Raw genomic sequence first — 20,421 nt, forward strand, 5'->3', positions numbered from 1 at the left:
TTTTCCAGCAGGAAGTTACGGCTATCTTGGCCAAGGGAGCCATCGAGCGCATTCCTGTCCCAGAAGTAGGTTGTGCTTGTTACTCCCACTACTTTCTGGTTCCCAAGAAGGACAAGAGTCTGCGCCCTATCTTGGACCTCAGAGACGTCAATTGCTTCCTCCGGAAGGAGAAGTTCAAGATGTTGATGCTTGCTCGGGTCTTGTCTGCCCTTGCCCCGGAAGACTGGATGGTACTTGCAGGACTCTTATTTTCACAGCTCCGTCCTGCCAGCCCACCGGCATTACCTGCGGTTCACGGTAGGCCACGAGCATTTTCAATGTACTGTGCTCCCCTTTGACCTTACCAGCTCCCCTGGGTGTTCACGAAAGGGATGGCGGTGGTCGCAACTCATCTGCGCAGATCAGAGTTTTCAGTCTTCCCCCTATCTCGACTACTGGCTGTTGAAGTTAGGCTCGCCCCAGGCAGTTGTCATCCACCTCCAGAATATGGCGGGCCTCCTGCATTCGCTCGGGTTCTCCATCAATGTGCTGAAGTCTCACCTGATTCCCTCTCAGAACCTCCTCTTCATCGGAGCGGTTCTGTACACGACGTGGTTTCGGGTCTATCCTCCCAAGCAGCGAGTCCTGGATATTCAGGCTATGATTCCAATCTTTCAGCCTCTATCCCGGGTTTCGGTCATAATAACTGTGAGGCTGCTGGGCCTCATGGCCTCCTGCATCCTGCTGGTCGATCATGCCAGGTGACATATGCGGGCTCTGCAGTGGGACCTGCAGTTCCAGCGGGCGCAGTATCAGGGGAATCTGTCCGATTGGGTCCAGATCTCGGAGGGCACTGCACGACAACCGCAGTGGTGGCTCACAAGCCAGGATTGGGTCAGTGGCTGATCCTTCTCCCTTCCCCAACCAGACCACACTGTGGTGACAGACGCATCCCTTCTGGGATGGGGTCTACACGTGGGAGAGGCAGAGATCAGAGGCCTCTGGTCTCCGGCGGAGTCCGGGCTTCACATCAACTTTCTGGGGCCCCGGGCGATTCGTCTTGCACTGAAAGCATTCCTTCCCTCTGTCTGTGAAAGAGTAGTGTAGGTGTTCACGGACAACACCACCACCATGTGGTACTGCAACAAAAGGGTGGGGTGTGGTCGTGGACCCTATGTCAAGAGGCCCTTCGCCTCTGTACATGGCTGGAACATCAGGGCATATTCCTGGCAGGTTCTCTGAACGCCAGGGCAGACAAACTCAGCTGCAGGTGCATGATGGATCAGGAATGGAGTCTTCACTCGGAGGTGGTGCAAGGTCTCTTTAAACAGTGGGGAGAGCCTTGGTTAGATCTATCTGCCACCGACGAGAATTCTGCGCATTGGAATTTCCAAGGTGGCACTCGCTAGGTGACGCTTTCCGTCGCGAGTGGAGTTGCGGTCTTTTGTACGCCTTTCCATCTATACCACTTCTTCCCAGAATACTGAAGAAGATCAGGCGTGACCGGGCCCAAGTCATTCTTGTGGCTCCGAATTGGGCACGAAGAGTCTGGTATCCCGAGCTGCTCAACATGGCCATCGATCCTCCAATCAGACTGCCTCTTCGGGAGGATCTTCTGACGCAGCAGCAGGGGACGGTCCTTCACCCGAACCTGTCCAGTCTCCACTTCCTTGCGTGGAGATTGAGCGGCGGCAGTTGACGTCTTTTGACCTGCCTCCCGAAGTCTGTGACGTAATCTTGGCAGCCAGGCGTCCCTCCACTAAGCCGGTATACGCCTGCAGGTGGAACAAGTTTGTTGCATGGTGCACAGCAGAGGCTGTGGATCCCCTTTCTGTCCCTCTTTCTGAAGTTCTCTTGTTCCTTCTTTCTTTAGCCCAGCAGGGCTCTGCTCTGGGCACTATCAAGGACTATCTTTCGGCCATCTCTGCTTTCCTTCGGCTGCCGGATCAGACTTCTCTTTTCAAGTCCCCGGTAGTTAACTGTTTCTTGAAAGGCTTAACGCATCTCTTTCCTCCAGTCCCCTTTGTTATCCCTCAGTGAGACTTAAATCTTGTTCTTACCTATTTAATGTGCGCTCCCTTTGAGCTGCTACACAACTGTCCTTTAAGACTATTGACTCTTAAGACTGCTTTCCTGGTAGCCATCACTTCCGCTAGAAGGGTGAGTGAGCTCCAGGCCCTTTCTTCTAAACCTCCTTTCCTGTCTGTCCATCCGGACAAGGTGGTTCTCAGGAAACATCCACCCTTCCCTCCTAAGGTGGTCACGGCCTTTCACATCGGGCAGACCATTACTTTGCCCACTTTCTTTCCGCCTCCGCATCCTTCGAAGGAGGAAGAGAGGCTCCACCGTCTGGACCCAAAACATGGATGATCAACTCTTTGTTGGCTACGTGGGCGCCAAGAAAGGTCGGGCCATACACAGACGCACCATTTCTCGATGGGTCGTTTTGTGTATTAAGTCATGCTATTCTCTGACTAAAAAGGAGCCTCCAATCGGGCTACGCCCCCATTCCACCAGTACGACAGCAGCCACTACTGCCGCGGGGAGGGGAGTTCTTCTGCATGACATCTGTCAGGCAGCCACGTGGGCATCGTTGCACACGTTTACAAAACACAACTGCCTAGACAGCCAAGTCCGGAGAGACGGCTTCTTTGGCCGTTCTGTTCCCCATGACTTTCTGGTGTGATCTTGGTTCGCAGACCCACCACCGGGGTTGGTATTGCTGGGGTATCTATTCTAAGGTAAGGAATCTATAACTAACGTGTTTCTTTCAGATGAACAAGTTACTTACCTTCGCTAACGATATATCTGTAAGAAACATAAGTTAGTTATAGATTCCTTACAGCCCCACCCATCCTCCCCATTCTGCAAACTGATTCCTAGGGTTAAAGACATCCTTTCAGGGCCCTAGTTTTGTGCACCAGTGGTCAGTGTCTTGCATGGCTCTGCGTTCCTGGTTTGGAAAGTCATGTACAGAACTGACGTCAGCGCGCGAGAGCGGCATCTAAGTAGCTGCCACGACGTCATCCCAGCGACCACGACGCCGACGATGGACTTGGAGCCGACTGACGCCACCTTCCGACGCGCAGAGGTACTGCTGACAAAAAGTGTTTGGATCTAGTCTGACGCCTGGGGGTATTTCTAAGGTAAGGAATCTATAACTAACTTATGTTTCTTACGGATATATCGTTACCAAAAGTAAGTAACTTGTTCACTGCGCAGTGTGCACACGTCCCACGATCTGAATAGCACACACTTGCAGTAAGCACATTATCAGGAGAGAGAAAGCAAATAATACAAATGCGTGGGAGAAAGTAAAATTGAGAAAGTGGAAAGTGGAAAGAGGGTTACATATGAGAGAGTATTAAAAGAAGTGGATGGGGAAAAGTAGAGCAGAAACGAAGGAAAGGAGTGAGAAAGCGTTAAGGAGGGGGAAAGGGAAAAGAGGCACAATAAAGTGGAATGTGATAAAGGGTAAGCAAGTAGTAAACAAAAATGTGCAAAAACTTCATACAGAATAAGCAGATTTTTAGAGAAAGGTCGACAACCTGGGAGGGAAAGCAACAAACACTGTATGGGAAAGAGAGTTAAAAAGAACATAGGAAAAAGACACAAGAAGGCAAACATTGGTGGTGGGGGTAAGTAATAGTTAAAAGTGAGAATGGCACAGAAACCACAGAAGAGTTATGAAAGAGTTAAGAGGAAATCGAAGTGCAAATGAAAGGAGAGGAGGGCTTAAGGGAAAAAAACGTAAGGAAAAAATATAACTTGGGAGGAATTTTTTTTTTAAATATAAGCAGAGCGGACTTGGACTCAATTATCAGAAAGGTGCTAAAAATACTCCAATGACTCTTCACAAAAGAGCCCTAAACCTACATTTCCTAAGTGAAGCATGCAGTAGCTTCAAAAGCACTAGTTAGCTGCCGCTTTGTCTACGGCCAGCCTCATTTTATAGGTCGAGTATTCGGGACCTTGTGTATATACTTTAGTATATACTTATATGTGTATGTACTTTGTGGGCTCTTAGATCTGCCCTATGACTTATCTGCTTCCGCTTAGGGACTTTTTTTCTGTTCAACTGCCTCTATTTAACTGTCTTAATGGAAAACGACTAGCAGAGGTCAGTAAAATACCAGAATTGCTTTCTGCTTAGGGACTTTCTTATTTTTATTTTTCTGGCAACTGCTTCTATTTAACTTTCTTGATAGAAAACGACCAGCAGAGGTCAGTAAAATACCAGAATCACTTTATCATTCTCTAGATTCCACTCCATAGAAAATGTTTTCCATGAGCACCCGTAGACAATAATATTTTTTTTAAATCTTGTATTTTCAGTGATATGACCATCGAAGGCCCTGAGTTTATATTAAAAACAGAGTTTTGGACTATACCATTTCCCGCTGAAAGGCAATATTTCTCTCCATGTGTTCCCATATCTGGCGTGTCACGCAATTTGGTGCTTATATACCCTCCTTGTTAAAGATCAGTAGATGTTTCAACACCCAGGCTAATGTGCTGAATAACTAAATACATATAAGGTCCCAAAGGCGAGACCGATTGCATTGCAAAGGCTTGTTGGGCTTGCTACACCCCAGGCCCAAAAACTGCAGAAGGCTCAAAATGCAGACAACCGCCTCATTCATCTTTTGGCGTGAAAAAATATCAATATGTGTCATCCCAAGTCCCAACTAAAGGCCTGTACTGGTCCCAATAATAAAATGAAGAGTTCAATGGAATTTGCTTTAACTACAAATGCCTGGAAGGGTCCGCCATCATACATACACCAATGAACGCCATCCACCTTGCCCCTCTGCTCTGCAGAAAAAAAACAATTTGGTATGTCTAGATTCAGAAGAAAAGCAGAGGAGACGAATGATTTGCAAAGGTGGCACCTTGCCTCTGGAACAACTGGTGCTCAGTTAGCCACAAGGCTCCATCTCTTATGGTCTTGGTGTTTGATGGCTATTCTTTTATATCCGTGGCTGCACAAGAACAACAAGTTTCGTTACACCACTGATTGTGTGTTTTTAAAGAAAGAATCAGCAATGCGAGTATGGGAGAGGCTCAGGGAACCTACCAATGCAACAACAGAGTATAAATAACAACAAAATAAAACAAACAATAACATTTTATAAACCTTACATCAGTTGAGGTTGCCTAGGAGACTGTGATTGCATGCTGTAGTAAGAGTTAAATTCATATTGTTATAAATGGAGGCGGAGGCTTTTTAAGAAGGGAATAGTAATAAAGTATACTGACGACTGCTGATGTATTCCCTTTTTTTAGGGGGGGCAACACGCTTGGGAAAAAATAAAATGGCAACGTATTTGTGAGCGTAGGCACACATCTTTTTTTCAAATGTGCTTGTTGTTAGAGTTTAGTTCACTTTGATTTTGTTTACAAAGTGCAATCCCTTTGCAGAATTCTGGTATAAATCAAATGATTTTTTTTTAATCATAAAACATATCAAACCAAAAAACTCATAATCGACATAAGCACAGACTCACATCAGACATTTAGTCGTTTAGACAGTTCACATTAACTCAGCATTTTTTTTTGGGCACAATACAATTAAATACATTTTTAGAAATAGCTGTACGGTTATTGTTTGGTTTTAAGAATGAAAGAAATGCGTTATTTAAAAGAAGTATTGCATACAGACGTCAGCATAACGTCACATCTAAATGAAAATAACTTTTAAGCATTCACACCTCTTTGTTTAAAAAAAATCATCTACGAGAGGATGTAGACAGGCCTGCTGTGCTAAGCCGGAGGATTTAAAGGCTGTCTGGTGTCCATGCTGTGTTGTATACAAACCAGTAATTGGGCTTTTATCCAATGTTAAGTTGTAAAAGTTAACACAAGGAGATGATGGACGGAGTGCTGAACATTGCAAACACTCACCACCAGTCACAGATCTGGGTTGAATCCATCATCGTTCTTTAGATCACTTTGCCACCCCAGTTCAGACACAGCTATATGTACATAATCTTGACCCTGTGCCTCATTGGAACAGTCAAGACCGAACTGCCAAGCCATGTCTTCCCTGGACCTGAAACAAACATCCTGGGACCGGTTTCGGGCCAACAGCCCTCATCAGCCAGGCTAGCTTGAATCCTGTGGCAAAATGAGCAAGGGACCCACGTCTGGGCATACCCTGCCAACTTAGGGTGAACAAAGCAAACACAAGGAGATGATGGACGGAGTGCTGAACATTGCAAACACTCACCACCAGTCACAGATCTGGGTTGAATCAATCATCGTTCTTTAGCTCACTTTGCCACCCCAGTTCAGACACAGCTATATGCAAATCAGTCTTGACCCTGTGCCTCATTGGATCACTCCAGACCGAACTGCCAAGCCATGTCTTCCCTGGACTGGAAACAAACATCCTGGGACTGGTAAAATAAAGAAACAGTTTAAAACCGAACTCAATACATAAATTAGAAAAACCATGCGGGGAAGTCAGAATTTCATTGCGCACAAATTCGCAAAATAAAACACGTTACTTCCACTAAAAGATTTCGGAAACACACAAACATCTCTTCAGTTTCAGAACCAAGCAAAGAGGAGCTGCAAACAAAACATACATGTACGTGCAACATGAGCAGGGAAAAAAAATGGTTCCAAAACAAACACTTCAACACACCAGTGGAAACTTACCAGTAGTTAGGTGCTGTGCCCTGGGTGTTAACAAACAACAAAAAGGAAAAACTAAGAAGACAGATTAGCCACTAGAAAGGAAGACTTTTTACAGGACAATCAAAGTTACCAATAAAAAGCCAGTAGGCTGGCTGAAAGCCCACAAACTGATTACAGCATGTCTCGGAGAGACAGCACATGCGCTGCCTAGGCCCAACCTAATAAGTACAGTGTACAGGTAAGTAGCTCGTTTTTTGTGATTCATACCAAACATTTACATTGCTTTCCATTGGCTGACTTGATTAACACACTCATTTGCTTGCTCCTTGTTTGATTGTTGCTTTCTTGTTAATGTGTTTGTTGCTACCCTCGAGCATAGTCTCTTTACTATCCATCTGTTGTGTATTCTTCCACTGCTCATATTTAGGGATCTAATTCTTTAATTTCATTAAACTCTCCATGAGAGTGCATGTATGTTCTTTCTCCACCCTCTCTCGTGTGGTGCCTCCCACCCTTCAAATACCCACCCCCAATAACTTACCCTTCATCTGTCCCCACCCACCCCATTATTGCTCCCCCACCTCTTACCGTCCTTTAAATAAAATATTTTCATTTTTTGGGAGGGCCCGGCAGCTACTATTTGCTGTCAGGCTTCAGTGTGTTATAAAAAAGTGCTGTCAAGCGCCTGTTGCTCCCTCACCCCACCCACTCACTGTTGCTTCTTCGCTGACTGTCTCCTCTGAAGCTTTCATACCTGCTCCTCTGTAGCTCTCACTGACTTCCACTAAAGTATTTAATTTTTGGCAGGCCCAGCATCTGCCATGTGCACAGGCATTCATCATCACACATGTACACACCTATGGATTTTTTTTTACTGATGCTGCACAGCATTTGTCCAAAGCATTGACACAGCCATTAGGTCAACAATGTGAGACCTATTAGCTTTGTTAGTTGACCTATTTGCTTTGCCAATGCTTGTTTTCGTATTAAAATCGAAACGGACCCTACAAAATGGCTGTGAAATTGTGTGCAAGGACACCTACAATAGTTTATCCTTCCTTCGTGCTTAGGAAGAGGAGTGCAAGATGCAATATAAAATCCCAGGGTTGGTAGACATGGAGTTATGAACAATAAATCTGCTATTTTCTAAATATACTTTCTGTCACAATATTGTGGTAGTCGATATTCTGGACCCAATATTTTTGTAGGTCGATATTTGAAAGTCAGTATTCTGGTAGTACACTCTGTCATCAGCCTGTTCCCAGATGATGTTCTAAAGTAAATAAGTCGGATCCTGATTGATCCTGTTCACGTGTGTCACTGAAGTCTCCCTCAGATCAGGTGTCACCTCACTATGATAGACTAAGGCAGTCACCCAGGGAAATACGGGCATCTCTGTCTTCGGTTCCACAGGCAGTGACCAACTGGCCACTGTCACTCCTGTGACTAGTTCCCTTATCCTCACCTTTTACGCTGCTAAATCAATACTTTTCCTCCTACCTTAACGTTTGTGGGCACCAGAATGCTGCAAAATGTGACCCTGCTGGCTGTAAATATGAGACAAAAAGAAGTTTGTTAACAGAGCTCTTTTCATCCTGGAGCATGAGCTATCTTGCAATTTATACAAGTTGTCATTAATATTCCAATCCTGTATCAAAGCGCTGAATAAATTACTGGATGTGGGGAGCCGGTTGTGGCAGCAATGTGTCCCCCACTTAAATATGGGCAGGCCCAGAGAAATGTGATGCCCGGAGCCAGAAATCGCCCTCCCCCAGTTATAAAAAAAAAAGCTGGGCCCCAGAAGATGGGGGCCAAAATACAACCAGGGTACCTCACCATGTACCACTCTCCCCCCCAAAAAATGTGGCGGGCCCGGGGAATTAGGTCCCCGGCGCCGAAATTGGCTCTGGAGGGGGCCTCCTAGGTTGGCTGCCTTTGGGGTTCGGCCACAGAGCACTGGACGCATGTCAAGCCCTGCAGTCAACCCCCACCGCGCACGTCTAAAGTCTGTGTATGGCATGGGTTGGCGGCTGCATGCAGAGGGTTAGTCGCGGGCCGCTGCATCAAAATTTCACTGCAATAACGAATGGTTACAAGGATGTTATAGTTAAAAAATAGAATTTTAAAAACCTTGGAAATTCACATAGAAAGCACAAGGTCACAGACTCTATTGTTAGGTTTGAAGTTTACTTACACAAAACTCTAGAAATTCAGCAGTTATAGTTTGAGTTATCTCAAGAAACTATAACTCGTGCCCTAAGGTAACTATAACTCGGGCACTCGCCATGCACTGCTAATTACCCCGTATATTACATCACTTGCGACATCTTCTATGACATCATTGATAATATCTGTGCAGCATTTGCTATAAATTTATTGATGGGAAAACTGTGGCAGGGGAGCGAGTTTTAGTGAACTTCTGAGGTATTTTAAATTCTATTTCCTAACTATAACGTTCCTGTAAACTTTGTTTTTTTCACTAAAAATATATTGGTAAATTGTGCGTTGATCTACATTAATCCTTAATCTAACCCATCTTTAACCATAATTCTAAACTTTGTTTCGCATACACCATCATGTCTTTGCCATTTTATGAAGGGTGTACCTCTCCAAGTCTCCTTCCATGCCACCCTGCTCATCCTTCTTACACCATGCTTTACAAGTTCCCCAACTCTCATTCTATCCCAAATCATGTGCCTAACTAAGCGGTAAACGTCTCACTTACCTGAATCCTAACAATAACCCTTACTGTAACCCTAGCCATAACTTCTTTCCTAACACAATACCCTGATGCATGCATTTTTCTACTTTTGTATACTCTGTGGTCCACCTTCGTGTTTCCCCTGCAATGAACATCATTGTGACTGTCCCTCTAGATTGGCCAAGGTGATAACTTCGGCAGTCTGCTACAAAATGACAAATATAGCTGGCTGACCACCCAAAATGGTGTATGCAACCTGTTTTCTATCTAGGGGTCTCAATAAGACATTACACAGTTTGAGCTGTGCTTTGTTTTAGTTTTCTGGATGTCTGTGACTTGTTGCTGGGGTATTACTGCCCTCTTGTGTTAGTCAGCCGTTCAGACTTCTTTTTAGTGGGGTGTTACCACCAGAATTTGCTAAGTTCTAATGGTACTGGCCTACATTGTGATGGGGTAATATGAACTGCAATTCTACATTAAAAAAGATGTATCTTACTAGTATTCACCCACCAACTTTTCTTCCAATTCACACATTATATTGCAAACGAACCATTGTAGTGACTAAAGTGTGTAAGTCTATAAAAGTAATCAATGGTGATGCAGTGTTGAGTTTCAAGATGTGTGGGGTCCCATGCTGAATGCGTACTTCTCTAACCCTGTGAACACGATCAAATAAATGTTAATGTTTGATTAGCACCTCTCTGTTGAATATGCATGGTTTGTCCAGACCCTGGAGTCAAAAAATGATTCTGTTTTTTTAATTGCTTTTTTTTAAGGTTGGTGATGTTGTGATGGTCAAAGAAGATGAAACCTTTCCCTGCGATTTAATTCTTATATCATCAAGCAGAATGGACGGGACATGTTTTGTTACAACAGCCAGTCTGGATGGAGAATCTAGCCACAAGGTAATCTATATTGTTAATATTTCTAACAGACATAGACACACAAGCAAGTGTCCTTCAGTGTGACAGAAAATGAATGCTCTTGTGATGATCGATTTAATGCTTTCAGTGCAATTATTTGAGGCACCAGGCAATTGAAATGTGGTTACTGTTCCACATGTACAGTGATCACTGTAGATTAAGAGACTTTGTGTCCGCTTAGTCAAAATTCCTCTCTCACTCGATTTTATGTACCATAAACATGAAAATACCAGGCAGTTTGCCAGTGAAACATGAATAACCCACGTCGGATTGTGTTTGCCTTACATAGGGAATGACTAGATTTCAGTGTCCATATTTCTTTGCTGGATCCAGTGAAAATGAATCCTGCAGTTGTTTCCTTATTGCATCCTTCGGTTCTCCCTTCCATCAACTTATCTCTGAGAGCTTACCTGATGCAAGTGCATGTTTTACATTTTCATGGGTGATTTAACATAAAGTGTTTTCATTTGTATTGATTTTGTGTAGTATCTTAGGTTTCTAGTGAAAACATTTCATATGCAATTTGTATTTATAGCTTTCTAGGGTATCATTGTTGCAATAACATCCTATTGTTACCTATTTTCAACACCCTGCCCTCTTATGCACTGTTTTATTTATTTATTTCGTTAATTGCTGGGAGTGAGCTCTGCACCCGCTAATTGTGGCCAGTCAGAGCCTTTGGGTTCAAGAATCCAGGTTTAGGCTCTAGGACATGAAATGAACTTTTCAGGGTTATATCAGACTTCTGACTACACGCCTTTTGAATTCACCCAGGTGCCAGACTGAATCCGAATATGTTTCCTACAACAGACGTTGTGTGCTGATCAGTGGCAGCCTTGTCCCGCCTCTGGAACTGACAATGCAGAGCTGTACATAGGCACCATCTCGGCGTGCTGATTTCAGTTCCTTTGTTTGAACACCTTTTGACGCTGGTCTGTAGCACCACTCTTATACTTTTTGTTGGTGTTCATCAACTTCCGAAAACCTACTCACGATAGTGTGCAGACGAAAAATTTCCCCTCTGAAGGCTAGAGGCATTAAACCATGGTGTACCTGCCGAAAACCGATGTCAGTCCAGATCCATAAAAGTCTGCCTTTGGAGCTTAGGTTCAAAGCATGATTCAAAGCCAAAGACATGTGCTCCCTGATGCTCCCTACTGCTTGGCAGGGAGCACGAAGCAATGCTGGACATCACGAAACACAAGAAGCACAGTTGTTCAGATTCAAAGTCCTGGGACGATTCCAGTCCAGTTCTTGGTCTTGGTCCCTGTCCTCTGGTAAGTCCAAGAGTAGTCAGAAAAGTAAGCCTGGACTGAAGCACAAAAAATCTAAATGGGAGTCCACTCCTCCTCGCCGCTACCACTCCATGGAGAGGTTGCGCAGTCATCGTTTTAAGGATCTGACTCCATCGTCAAACTGTGATCACTTTCCGTTGTTAGTATTGATGATTGATGGGCCCCAAATTTCCTGAGGCCCAAATTTCCTGGGCCTTTGTCAACTCTAGAGACCTTCAGGGAGATGTTGTAGCTTTTTTGGGGGATACTTCTGCATCACAATGTAGTACCATGGATCTGCTATGCCCTACAGTTGGACTTATGCCTGCGGGACCCTCCTCAGTGCTAACTAAACCAGTGAATTTATGCCCGGCCTCTTGCTGACGCCAAGCCACAACTCCACACCTTTGCTGAAGGTCACTCTGGTTCCAGCCAGTTCATTGGGAGCCTTGGCCCAGAGTTGTCTTTTCCACATACAACCCCTCTGCCAGTTTCGGATCGGATCTGAAACCGATTTCAGCAAAGCCCCAGCCCTTAGTCTTAAAAGTGACCCCTAGGATGTCCTAGCTTCTACACCATTATCACAGATGGCTGGAGGCTATTTTTGGATCCGATTCTGATGCTGGACAGAACATTCAGCATTTTCTCCAGGATGAAGGCGACGATGAGGAGTCTGACCGTTTGGTGCTCCCTCACTACACTGGTCTACATTTACAGAATGCTGGGGTCCTTGACACCTTCCTGAAGCTGAGTTGGACGCACTATTAGGCCCCCTCCCAAAGAGATTGCCTCTTTCGGGGTGGAAGTTCAGAGAGCCACAGAGGTATTAGGGTTCCGGATGCCTACTGATGGTGCTCGCAAGCAGTTTGCAACAAGGTCTTCCGACCCATTGCTGCTTTTCAGTGGGGCTTTCTTGATGGCTGCCTAGTATTAACAGATTTCTGGGGGTTTTGGTCACATTGCACATATTGAACTTTAAGCTTAAGCCAGCAGCAAAGTGGCTGCACTCGACCCCCCCAGGCAACCAACACCCACTGCACACAGCATTTGGCCATGCACTGCAGTAGTTGGCTGCATCGCCTGGCCTAATGCACGCTATGCACCCAACCTGCCATAGACGCCCAACGCCCTCTACACACGTAACACCCAGCCTTGAAGACAGGCAGTCCTCGTCTTCAGTAATGTTTTTTTTGGTGCGGGCGGGGCTCCTTTTTTAATGTGTTTACTGGGTTTTACATTACATACAATAATTGCAACCAGTAATACCTTCCAAAGTGACATGTCTACCTGTCATACCCTATGAGCATACCGTCATGCAACAAACCGTAGATGGTACTTGGACATTGTGCTAGAATCAACAATAATCATGATGGACTTCTTATTGTGGACTAGTGAATATCATCAGCGCATTGTCGCTAACTAGGGATGAAGCCTAAGACTAGGGTGGGAGCAGGGCATGTATGGGAGGTGGCAGTGGCAGGACGTATCTGTTGAAAGGGAAATGCATAGACATGGGCTGGTGTGAATGTGAAATTGAAGTCGCTAAGTTAGGCTGGTTGTAAACAGCAGACAAGTGTGTTTGCTGGGCAGGGGTGTGTGGAGGGGGGTGGGGAGAAGAGGGGGCCCCCGAAGCTCCCCCAGCCACCCAGTTCGGGAAGGGCAGGAGTTAGTGGGACAGGCCAGGGCTCCAGGTGAGGGGTCCTTACCGAACGGCAGTGATTGCAGTGATGGTTTGCTTAGGTCATAGGGGAAGATTGTTGTTACCCAGCCCTTGTATGTTATGAATTGTGTGAGGAGGGTAGCCCACTGAAGAGAAACAGGTCGCCTGCGCAGGTGTCGGACCTCCTCGTAGCAGAGGGCCTCTTCCTCTGCCTCCCCCCTACTTGCTCATTGCCCCATGCCAAGCAGCCACGGGTGGAGCCGTTGGAGATCGCTATTGGAGTATGAGGACACGTTGGGCGAGGAGGAGTGCCAGGGCCACAAAGCAGGCACGCACTTTGCATTGTTTCCTGCATTTAAAAATGCCCAGGGCGACACTTCCCACGTGTGGATGTCCGGTAATTCTGTGAACTCTTGCGGGATAACATGCACCGACTGGCAGTAACTCTGTAGATCCAGGCAGGACCGTAGCATATGTGTGAGATCTGCGTCAGGGGCATGGCATTGTGGACAGCTGATCTACGTGTCAGGAAAGTAGCGATTTAACTGGCAGGGGGTGAGCATGAGGGTTCTTGTGTTGAATTTCTTTTTGTAGTTTTTAAAGAACCTTTTAATGTTATTTTATTTGTAGGTTTTGAAACACAACATTTTCTCTCTTTTTTTCCAGTTTCTAATTGTAAACTACTTTTTGATGTATTTTTTTTATATGGCTTATTTTATTTCAAGCTTGAATAGAAGTCTTTGTGTGGCTTTTTAACATGTTTATTCATTGCTGTTGTGATGGTCCGTAAATTTGTTTTCACCAAGCAAATAACTTTTTTGTACGGGATACAGTATCTTGCTAACTTCTGCAGTCATGGATGAGGTTGATCTTGAGTGCGCCATGCAATTTCTGTTGGAACATCTTCCTGGTGCCTTCTTCTTTGTACTTCCACACTAGAGAGTTCACTGGATGCATTCATTGTTCTGACTATTGACAACCTGGTCCTCCAACAGGAGTACATGCCTAGATGCCCTCTTTTTTGGTAACTTGTCACGAGTTATGCAAGTTACCTTGCTGGCATTGACCTTAATCTCACCTCCTGGATGTGTGAAAAATTGCCAGGCCAAGGATTTCTTTGCTCACTTTGTATTAACCCCTTGAGTGCCCCGCTCTTTCCCCGCCCTGTGCCGGCCCTTTCATTAGCGGGTGGGGTTCATGACGAGATAGTCTCGTCATGGGCACAGCGCAACCGCGGCCCATGACACGTGTGCCAGAATACCTCCCTCCCCCCCAGTGAGTGATCAATAAGAGCGGATGTAGAGAGCACAGGGGCTTGGACACCACAGCCACGTTTCTGGATACATTTGTTTCATATGTGACCACACTCTCAAGGACAGCGACAGCACATAGACGCAGCAGACACACATGGCACGCCCTGAAGCACACACAAACACTTATAGCTACGCTGGTCGTTAAAAAATCCTTACCGTACGGTATGTGGGCGCTGGAGGAACGACTTCTCACAGGCTGGCAATCGCAGTCAATGCAGAGGCGAGCAAAAAGCCGGAAAGCTACCGATATATCACGAGGACGCAGATCGTTTCTTGTGTAAAAAGACTAGAAAAAACAGTAAGGGGCTTGGAAGTGAACCAGGGGTAACATTGTGGTTGTGGCATGATAGGAAACCAGAATGAGCCTTAAAAAAGGCAGAATGAAAGAATGATGGATGTCTCTCTGGCTGCGCCACCACATGCAAAAACTGGGAGCCTCCTAACAGAAATGTTAGCACTTAAAAAACAAGCACAGCTCAAGCACAGTGCAGGCAGAACCTAAGTAAAAGAATTCAACAAAAGCAGATGAAAACAGTACTTGGGCCACGGGACACTGATAAGAGAAACACATGAAAAGAACAACAGGATATATTATGCTACAGCCAATAGAAATGGAGGAAAGGTAAGTGGCAAGCACACTGAACAGTGAGGCAGGGATGTAAGCCCCTTTGAAGACTAATATTAAATACAAAAGATTTCACAAGCACACCGCAAGCGATGTGCAGGTGAAACCTAAAAAGGAGTTTACACAAGGGTGGGCTCCTTATTTCTACAGGGTATGAATTGTACCCCCCACTCCCCTCCTAGAACTCAGGGTCTGTCCCGGGTGGCAATAGGTCTAGCTACAACACTGGATTACAGGTGGTGCAAACTCAAGGCATACACCCATGCCTACTTCCTACGGTCCGTGTTGGATCTACAAATTTTTATGGACCAGGGAAGAGCTTTATTTGGTTCCTGACCATATATTCATCCCCATACAAATACTTATTAGGTTTTTGACACATTTCATTTGCCACCTTGCAATGGCCACATTTTTTTAAATGACTTCTAGACAGGTCAGATTGGCAATAGTTTCACCTTATCTGATTGCCTGCCCTTACACTAATTAAGATTTGTACCTGTGTTAAACCAAGCTGGCCGTGGAGCATCTAATTCGAATGTCTTGAATACTTGGTGTCTTACTGCTTCACATTTCCAAAAGGCAGAAGGTAGTGGAGTGCCCTGTGCAGACAAAGGTGCAATTTTCATCTCGATGGAAATCAAGAGTAGAAATTGTATGATTTATTTCTTGCCGGTTGATTACTAAAATAAAATTATGTGGAGTTGCAGTGTTATTTGTTGATCTTTTTTTATACTAGGATTTTCACATTCTGTAAATAGTGTGCCAGCCTTGTGTAGTTTTTTTTAGTGTTAGAAATTTGTGCATTCAGACAAACCTTTATCTTCATTCCAGACACATTATGCCATCCAGGATACAAAAGCCTTCCGTACCGAACAAGACATTGACACCCTTCATGCTACCATAGAGTGTGAACAGCCACAGCCTGATCTGTATAAGTAAGCACATTCTTATTGGCATTTACAATATCTTTTAAACCTGTTTTAATTCTAAAATGAAGTTATTATTTCCAGGTTCACATCCCTTTCTTAAAATATAGCTTAATTCGATTGCACAAGTAAGTTGCATTGCTATGTGGTAGGGAGGGCAAGCAGTGACACTTTAAGGCTGGATTCTTACACATGAGGAGCTTAGTTTGAAGTTGCATCGTTCTGTTTCGTCCATTGACTTATCCTAGGCTTGGTAATTTGTGTAAGAGTAAGACATCCCCAAAGAAGGTTGACTCTTATGTGTGTACTCCTTTTAAGCAAAAATTGCCTCATCTTTGTAAAGAGCACTTCGGAAACAAAAGGTAAATGTATTAAAATAGAAAAAAAAGTTGTTTGACAAATATGAAAATTGGTGCTAAAAATGGAATGACAACTATTGAATGTTGAGCTTTCTCTAAATGTTTAATGTCCAGAGAGACTGCTGACCTTTGCAGTCTGGTGTGGGCATATTTTAGAGTGTGAGACAACGCGATTCAGCTATGTTGGCTTCTGAAGGTAATCTGCTATACTCACTTATTACAAAACCTTGTGTCAGAATTCCTTTCAGAGGGCCATGGGGCATGCAGGAAGGGGTTACTGGGCTCAACCGTGGAGGTTGAGGCCTTTTACTCCTGATGTCCCAAGGCCCACCTGCTATGGGTCATGAGCAACTGGGCTAAGTGCCCATTCTGCACTTGCTTCTGAGTGGTAGCTGTGGACGAACAGTCAGTGGCTCCATCAGGGTGGGAAGTGTAGATACAGGTGAGTTAACGCGACTCATGACTCAAAGTACACACAGTACTGTCAAAAAATCAATGTCCCGGCAAATACTTGAATTACTTGCTTTTATAAGAAAAATAACTATTTTATTTTTAACTCTGCGCGTTCAAAGGAATAATAACATTCATAAGCAGTAATAGAGTTCCCTTGAGGTTGGGGCGCTAGTGTTTGTTATGCAAAATCCCTGTCCAACCTTTTCCTTGTAAATGGTTGAGTTTATTTCCTGTGGACTTGTTTTCGCATACATGGAATGCTCACTAGTAGGCTGTACTCAAGAGTTCCCCTTTTGACCCTTTAGGAATTAATCAAAAGTGTCTGTGGTGCCGCAGCACCTTCAGCAGCGAGTCCCCCGGGACCCCAGAGGCCCAGTTCAAGTCTTACCCACTCCTACAGTATGGAAACGATAAGGGGTGCAGCAAGTGCCCTCTCTTTGGGCCCTCACAAGTTGGGATCTTGTCTGGAGAATTTAGACTGCTCGCGTTACACACGACAGCACACGGGAGGCGCAGGCTCTCTCCCATAAGCGGCGCTGCCGGCTTTTCCCAGTGATTGAAGTTGCTCCCATTCCTCGGAAACGAGGCAAGTTGTTCTTTCCCGCACAGGAGCATAAGGGGGTGGGTGTTAAATCCTGACTGGAGCCCAGCGAGGGTATGACATCTCCTGTGGCATCCTTCACGGTCCTCGGGGGAGGGAGTGGGGGGATCAGTCAGGGCCAGGTCTTGAAGTGCTGGCTTGACCTGCTGGTCACGGCTGCAATCTTCTTTCTGGGTAATGACCCGAACGTCTGGTAATTCTGGCATTGACAGCCCCTTCTGACATACGGGGTGGCAGCGGTACTTTCTAGCCTAGGTGCAGACTCCTCTGGTGCAATTGCCTACATCACAGTGGCCACTCCTGGCATCCTGGGTCGACACTTAAGGCAGACACAAGTCTTGACAGGCTGGCAACAGTAAGTTCAACAGTGACCTTCTCTGGCATACAGGGTCATAACAACGAGGCTGTGCGGGCCTGGTGCTTTTCGCATGGCAGTCACTACACAGCTGAGGTCATGGCAGCCCTCTCCTGGCATACGAGGGGCTGGATCGCTCATGCACACAGGCAACAACCTGTTGGTGCGCAGCCGTTTCCTCATACCGCGCTCAGTGAGTCCTCATGGTAGGGCTCCCTACTGGACCTTGCTCCCTCCAACGCTATCCTCGTCCTCACAGGGCACACTGGTCTAGGCAAGCATGCAGGTGCTGGTGGTACAGTCTCCAGGGCAGGTGATTTTGATTTTACTGGGTGATGGTCCCCACCCAGAAGGGAGGATAGTAGGCCTTTACCTCCAGTCCTAGTCACAGGCAGAAGTCTTGCAAAGTGTCCTCTTCTCACATAGCCTGTCTGGCTACTTGGTAGATGACAAAGTTTGGAGTCTCAACCTCCCCTTCTTATAGTCTATTTCCAGACACCAAATATGATTTAGGGTCCGTGTCTTTGAAGTTTTATGTTGGGGTTCTGCTTCTTTTGAGGTTTAGACTTTTCTTTCTCTTCCTTTCTCTTGAGAAGTTGTCTCTCACAGCAGGAAAAACTCTGAAGCGGATTATCTCACAACACAGGCCATGGGAGTGACTAGAGCTCACACCTGGACGTCAGCCACAGTGAAATGTGCATCAGATGGTTATTCCTGGGCTCCCCACCCCACCCCACCCCACCCTTTATGATACCCTTGTCAGCCCATCTCTTTTCTGAGATGTGTCGAGGCCCCTTCCTTGTGATCTATCACTGAATCAAGCAGCCTTTTGAAGTGTAAAGGGTGAGTCCTTTTCTCCCTTCCTCCAGTGTGTGTCCCACCCAAATCACAAGAATGCAGCACTGCGCTAATCTGCCTTGGGGATTCCTCTACTCCTCATGTCTTCACCAGGCTAAAACCCAGGGTCCTCCATGTAATTTACCATTGCAAGAACACCTGCACTCCGTGTATATTCACACCACAAGTACAGTCCAGTACTGTTAACTCCATGCATAGTGCCACTACAGACACGCATACATTCAGCTCACAAAATCAGCCTGTGTGCACTGTTCAGTACTGTAGCCTTTCTGTATTGTAACTGGGAGTTCTATTTGTAAACACACTGCCAGCACACACACTCGCCATGTGCGTACTGCACAGCACTTCGCCCTTTACGCATACACCCAGCACTTGCTTTTATTTGCTCAAGCACTGCACAGCACTACATTTCTTTGTATTCCTCACAGGCATACATACACTCAGTACATGCACTAACCCTTCAGGTACTACACTGTACTACTTACCTTTATACTGTACCCTTCCCAGGCACACATACATCCAGCGCAGCGTCACTACTCCTGCACTGTGCAGCAATACACATCTACCTGATGTAGGCCAATGGCGAGTTAAGGACACAGCAGCAGAACTTTGAAAAGGTGAGTGAGACTGTAGGCCCTACTACAGCGGCACGTGGTAAATAGGACCTGTTCACTCCTACAATCACTACACTGTATTCTGACACCACCGTGCCCATGCTTCTTAACTCTTGGTAAAGGCAGTAGTCTTTCACCACTATGAGCCTAGCGCTTTGGGCGCCCCTCTCGGTCTAACAAGACTGCAATCCGGGAGACAGGCCTATGTCATGGCTCACACGTATGATCCATGTTTCCCTGTGACAAAAAAATCAGCATGAGGGATCCAGACAACAACACAGTTCAGCACTCAGGGCAGAGGAGCACTTCCATTACCATGTGTAGGACTTTTCCGTCCCAACTGCTTGTGTATGTCTGTATCACTTAAATGATTTACAAAGACATTTGATGACAGGCTTAAAAAAAAATTACCAATATGAAGAATATGATCGAAAGTGAACTTCAAGAGAGATGTGGCATAACACTGCTTCTAGTACTATGGTAGGTCGGATCAGTGGATTAGTAGTGTTGCTTAAATAAATCTTGTCTTCTCAGTGGTCCCATGGTTTTGGTCGAATATGGTAGGCATGATTAGTATGCCAGTGGAACTGCTCAAATACACCAGAACTGCTTATTGTGGCCGGTTCCAGGGTTTTGAAAGTTACAGATAACCCTTAGGTTACAGACATAAGCATGAAGTCTTTCCACATTCCGCAGTACAAATACTTTGCCATGCAGCTTTAAAATGGCCTCTTGTAGGGATGTATTGCATGCCATGCATATTTCTGCTTCTTCACAGTGCAGTGTAGGAACTGATATGATCTCATTTGCATGATAAAACCAGGGAAAGATGGTTGCTGTGAAAAATAATAGAAGAAAGAAGTCTTCAGATTTTGACAGTTATAACAAAGCTAAATATGCAGCCCTGCTTAGGCACTAGAGAAGGCAAGACATATTATATTAATGGAAACTAATGCAGGGTGTATTTATCACCAAGAATATTCTCTGATTTGGGGAAGAAAGGCAAATATGGCATGGGGAGAGTTGAGCCAAGGCACTTGGAGGCCATACGAGATGACCTTGGCAGTGTATAAAACGGAGCACATTATAAAAGGATAAATACTTGTGAAATACTGACATGTGAGGATTCATCAATAAG

The 20,421-nt window shown here is 45.3% G+C and overlaps 1 protein-coding gene across 3 annotated transcripts in view; it reads left to right on the forward strand.

Moving 5' to 3' along the window:
- ATP11A (ATPase phospholipid transporting 11A) overlaps positions 1–20,421 on the forward strand; it is a 791,426-nt gene that overhangs the window by 383,497 nt on the left and 387,508 nt on the right. For all 3 annotated transcript variants that reach the window (XM_085622216.1, XM_085622218.1, XM_085622217.1), the window contains exons 6-7: positions 10,099–10,227; positions 15,949–16,052. In XM_085622216.1, coding sequence (XP_085478342.1) covers positions 10,099–10,227; positions 15,949–16,052 — 233 coding nt within the window. The remainder of the gene's footprint in view (positions 1–10,098; positions 10,228–15,948; positions 16,053–20,421) is intronic.

This window comes from Triturus cristatus, chromosome 8 (genome assembly GCF_964204655.1).
Source record: "Triturus cristatus chromosome 8, aTriCri1.1, whole genome shotgun sequence".
NCBI classification, from domain to species: Eukaryota; Metazoa; Chordata; class Amphibia; order Caudata; family Salamandridae; genus Triturus; species Triturus cristatus.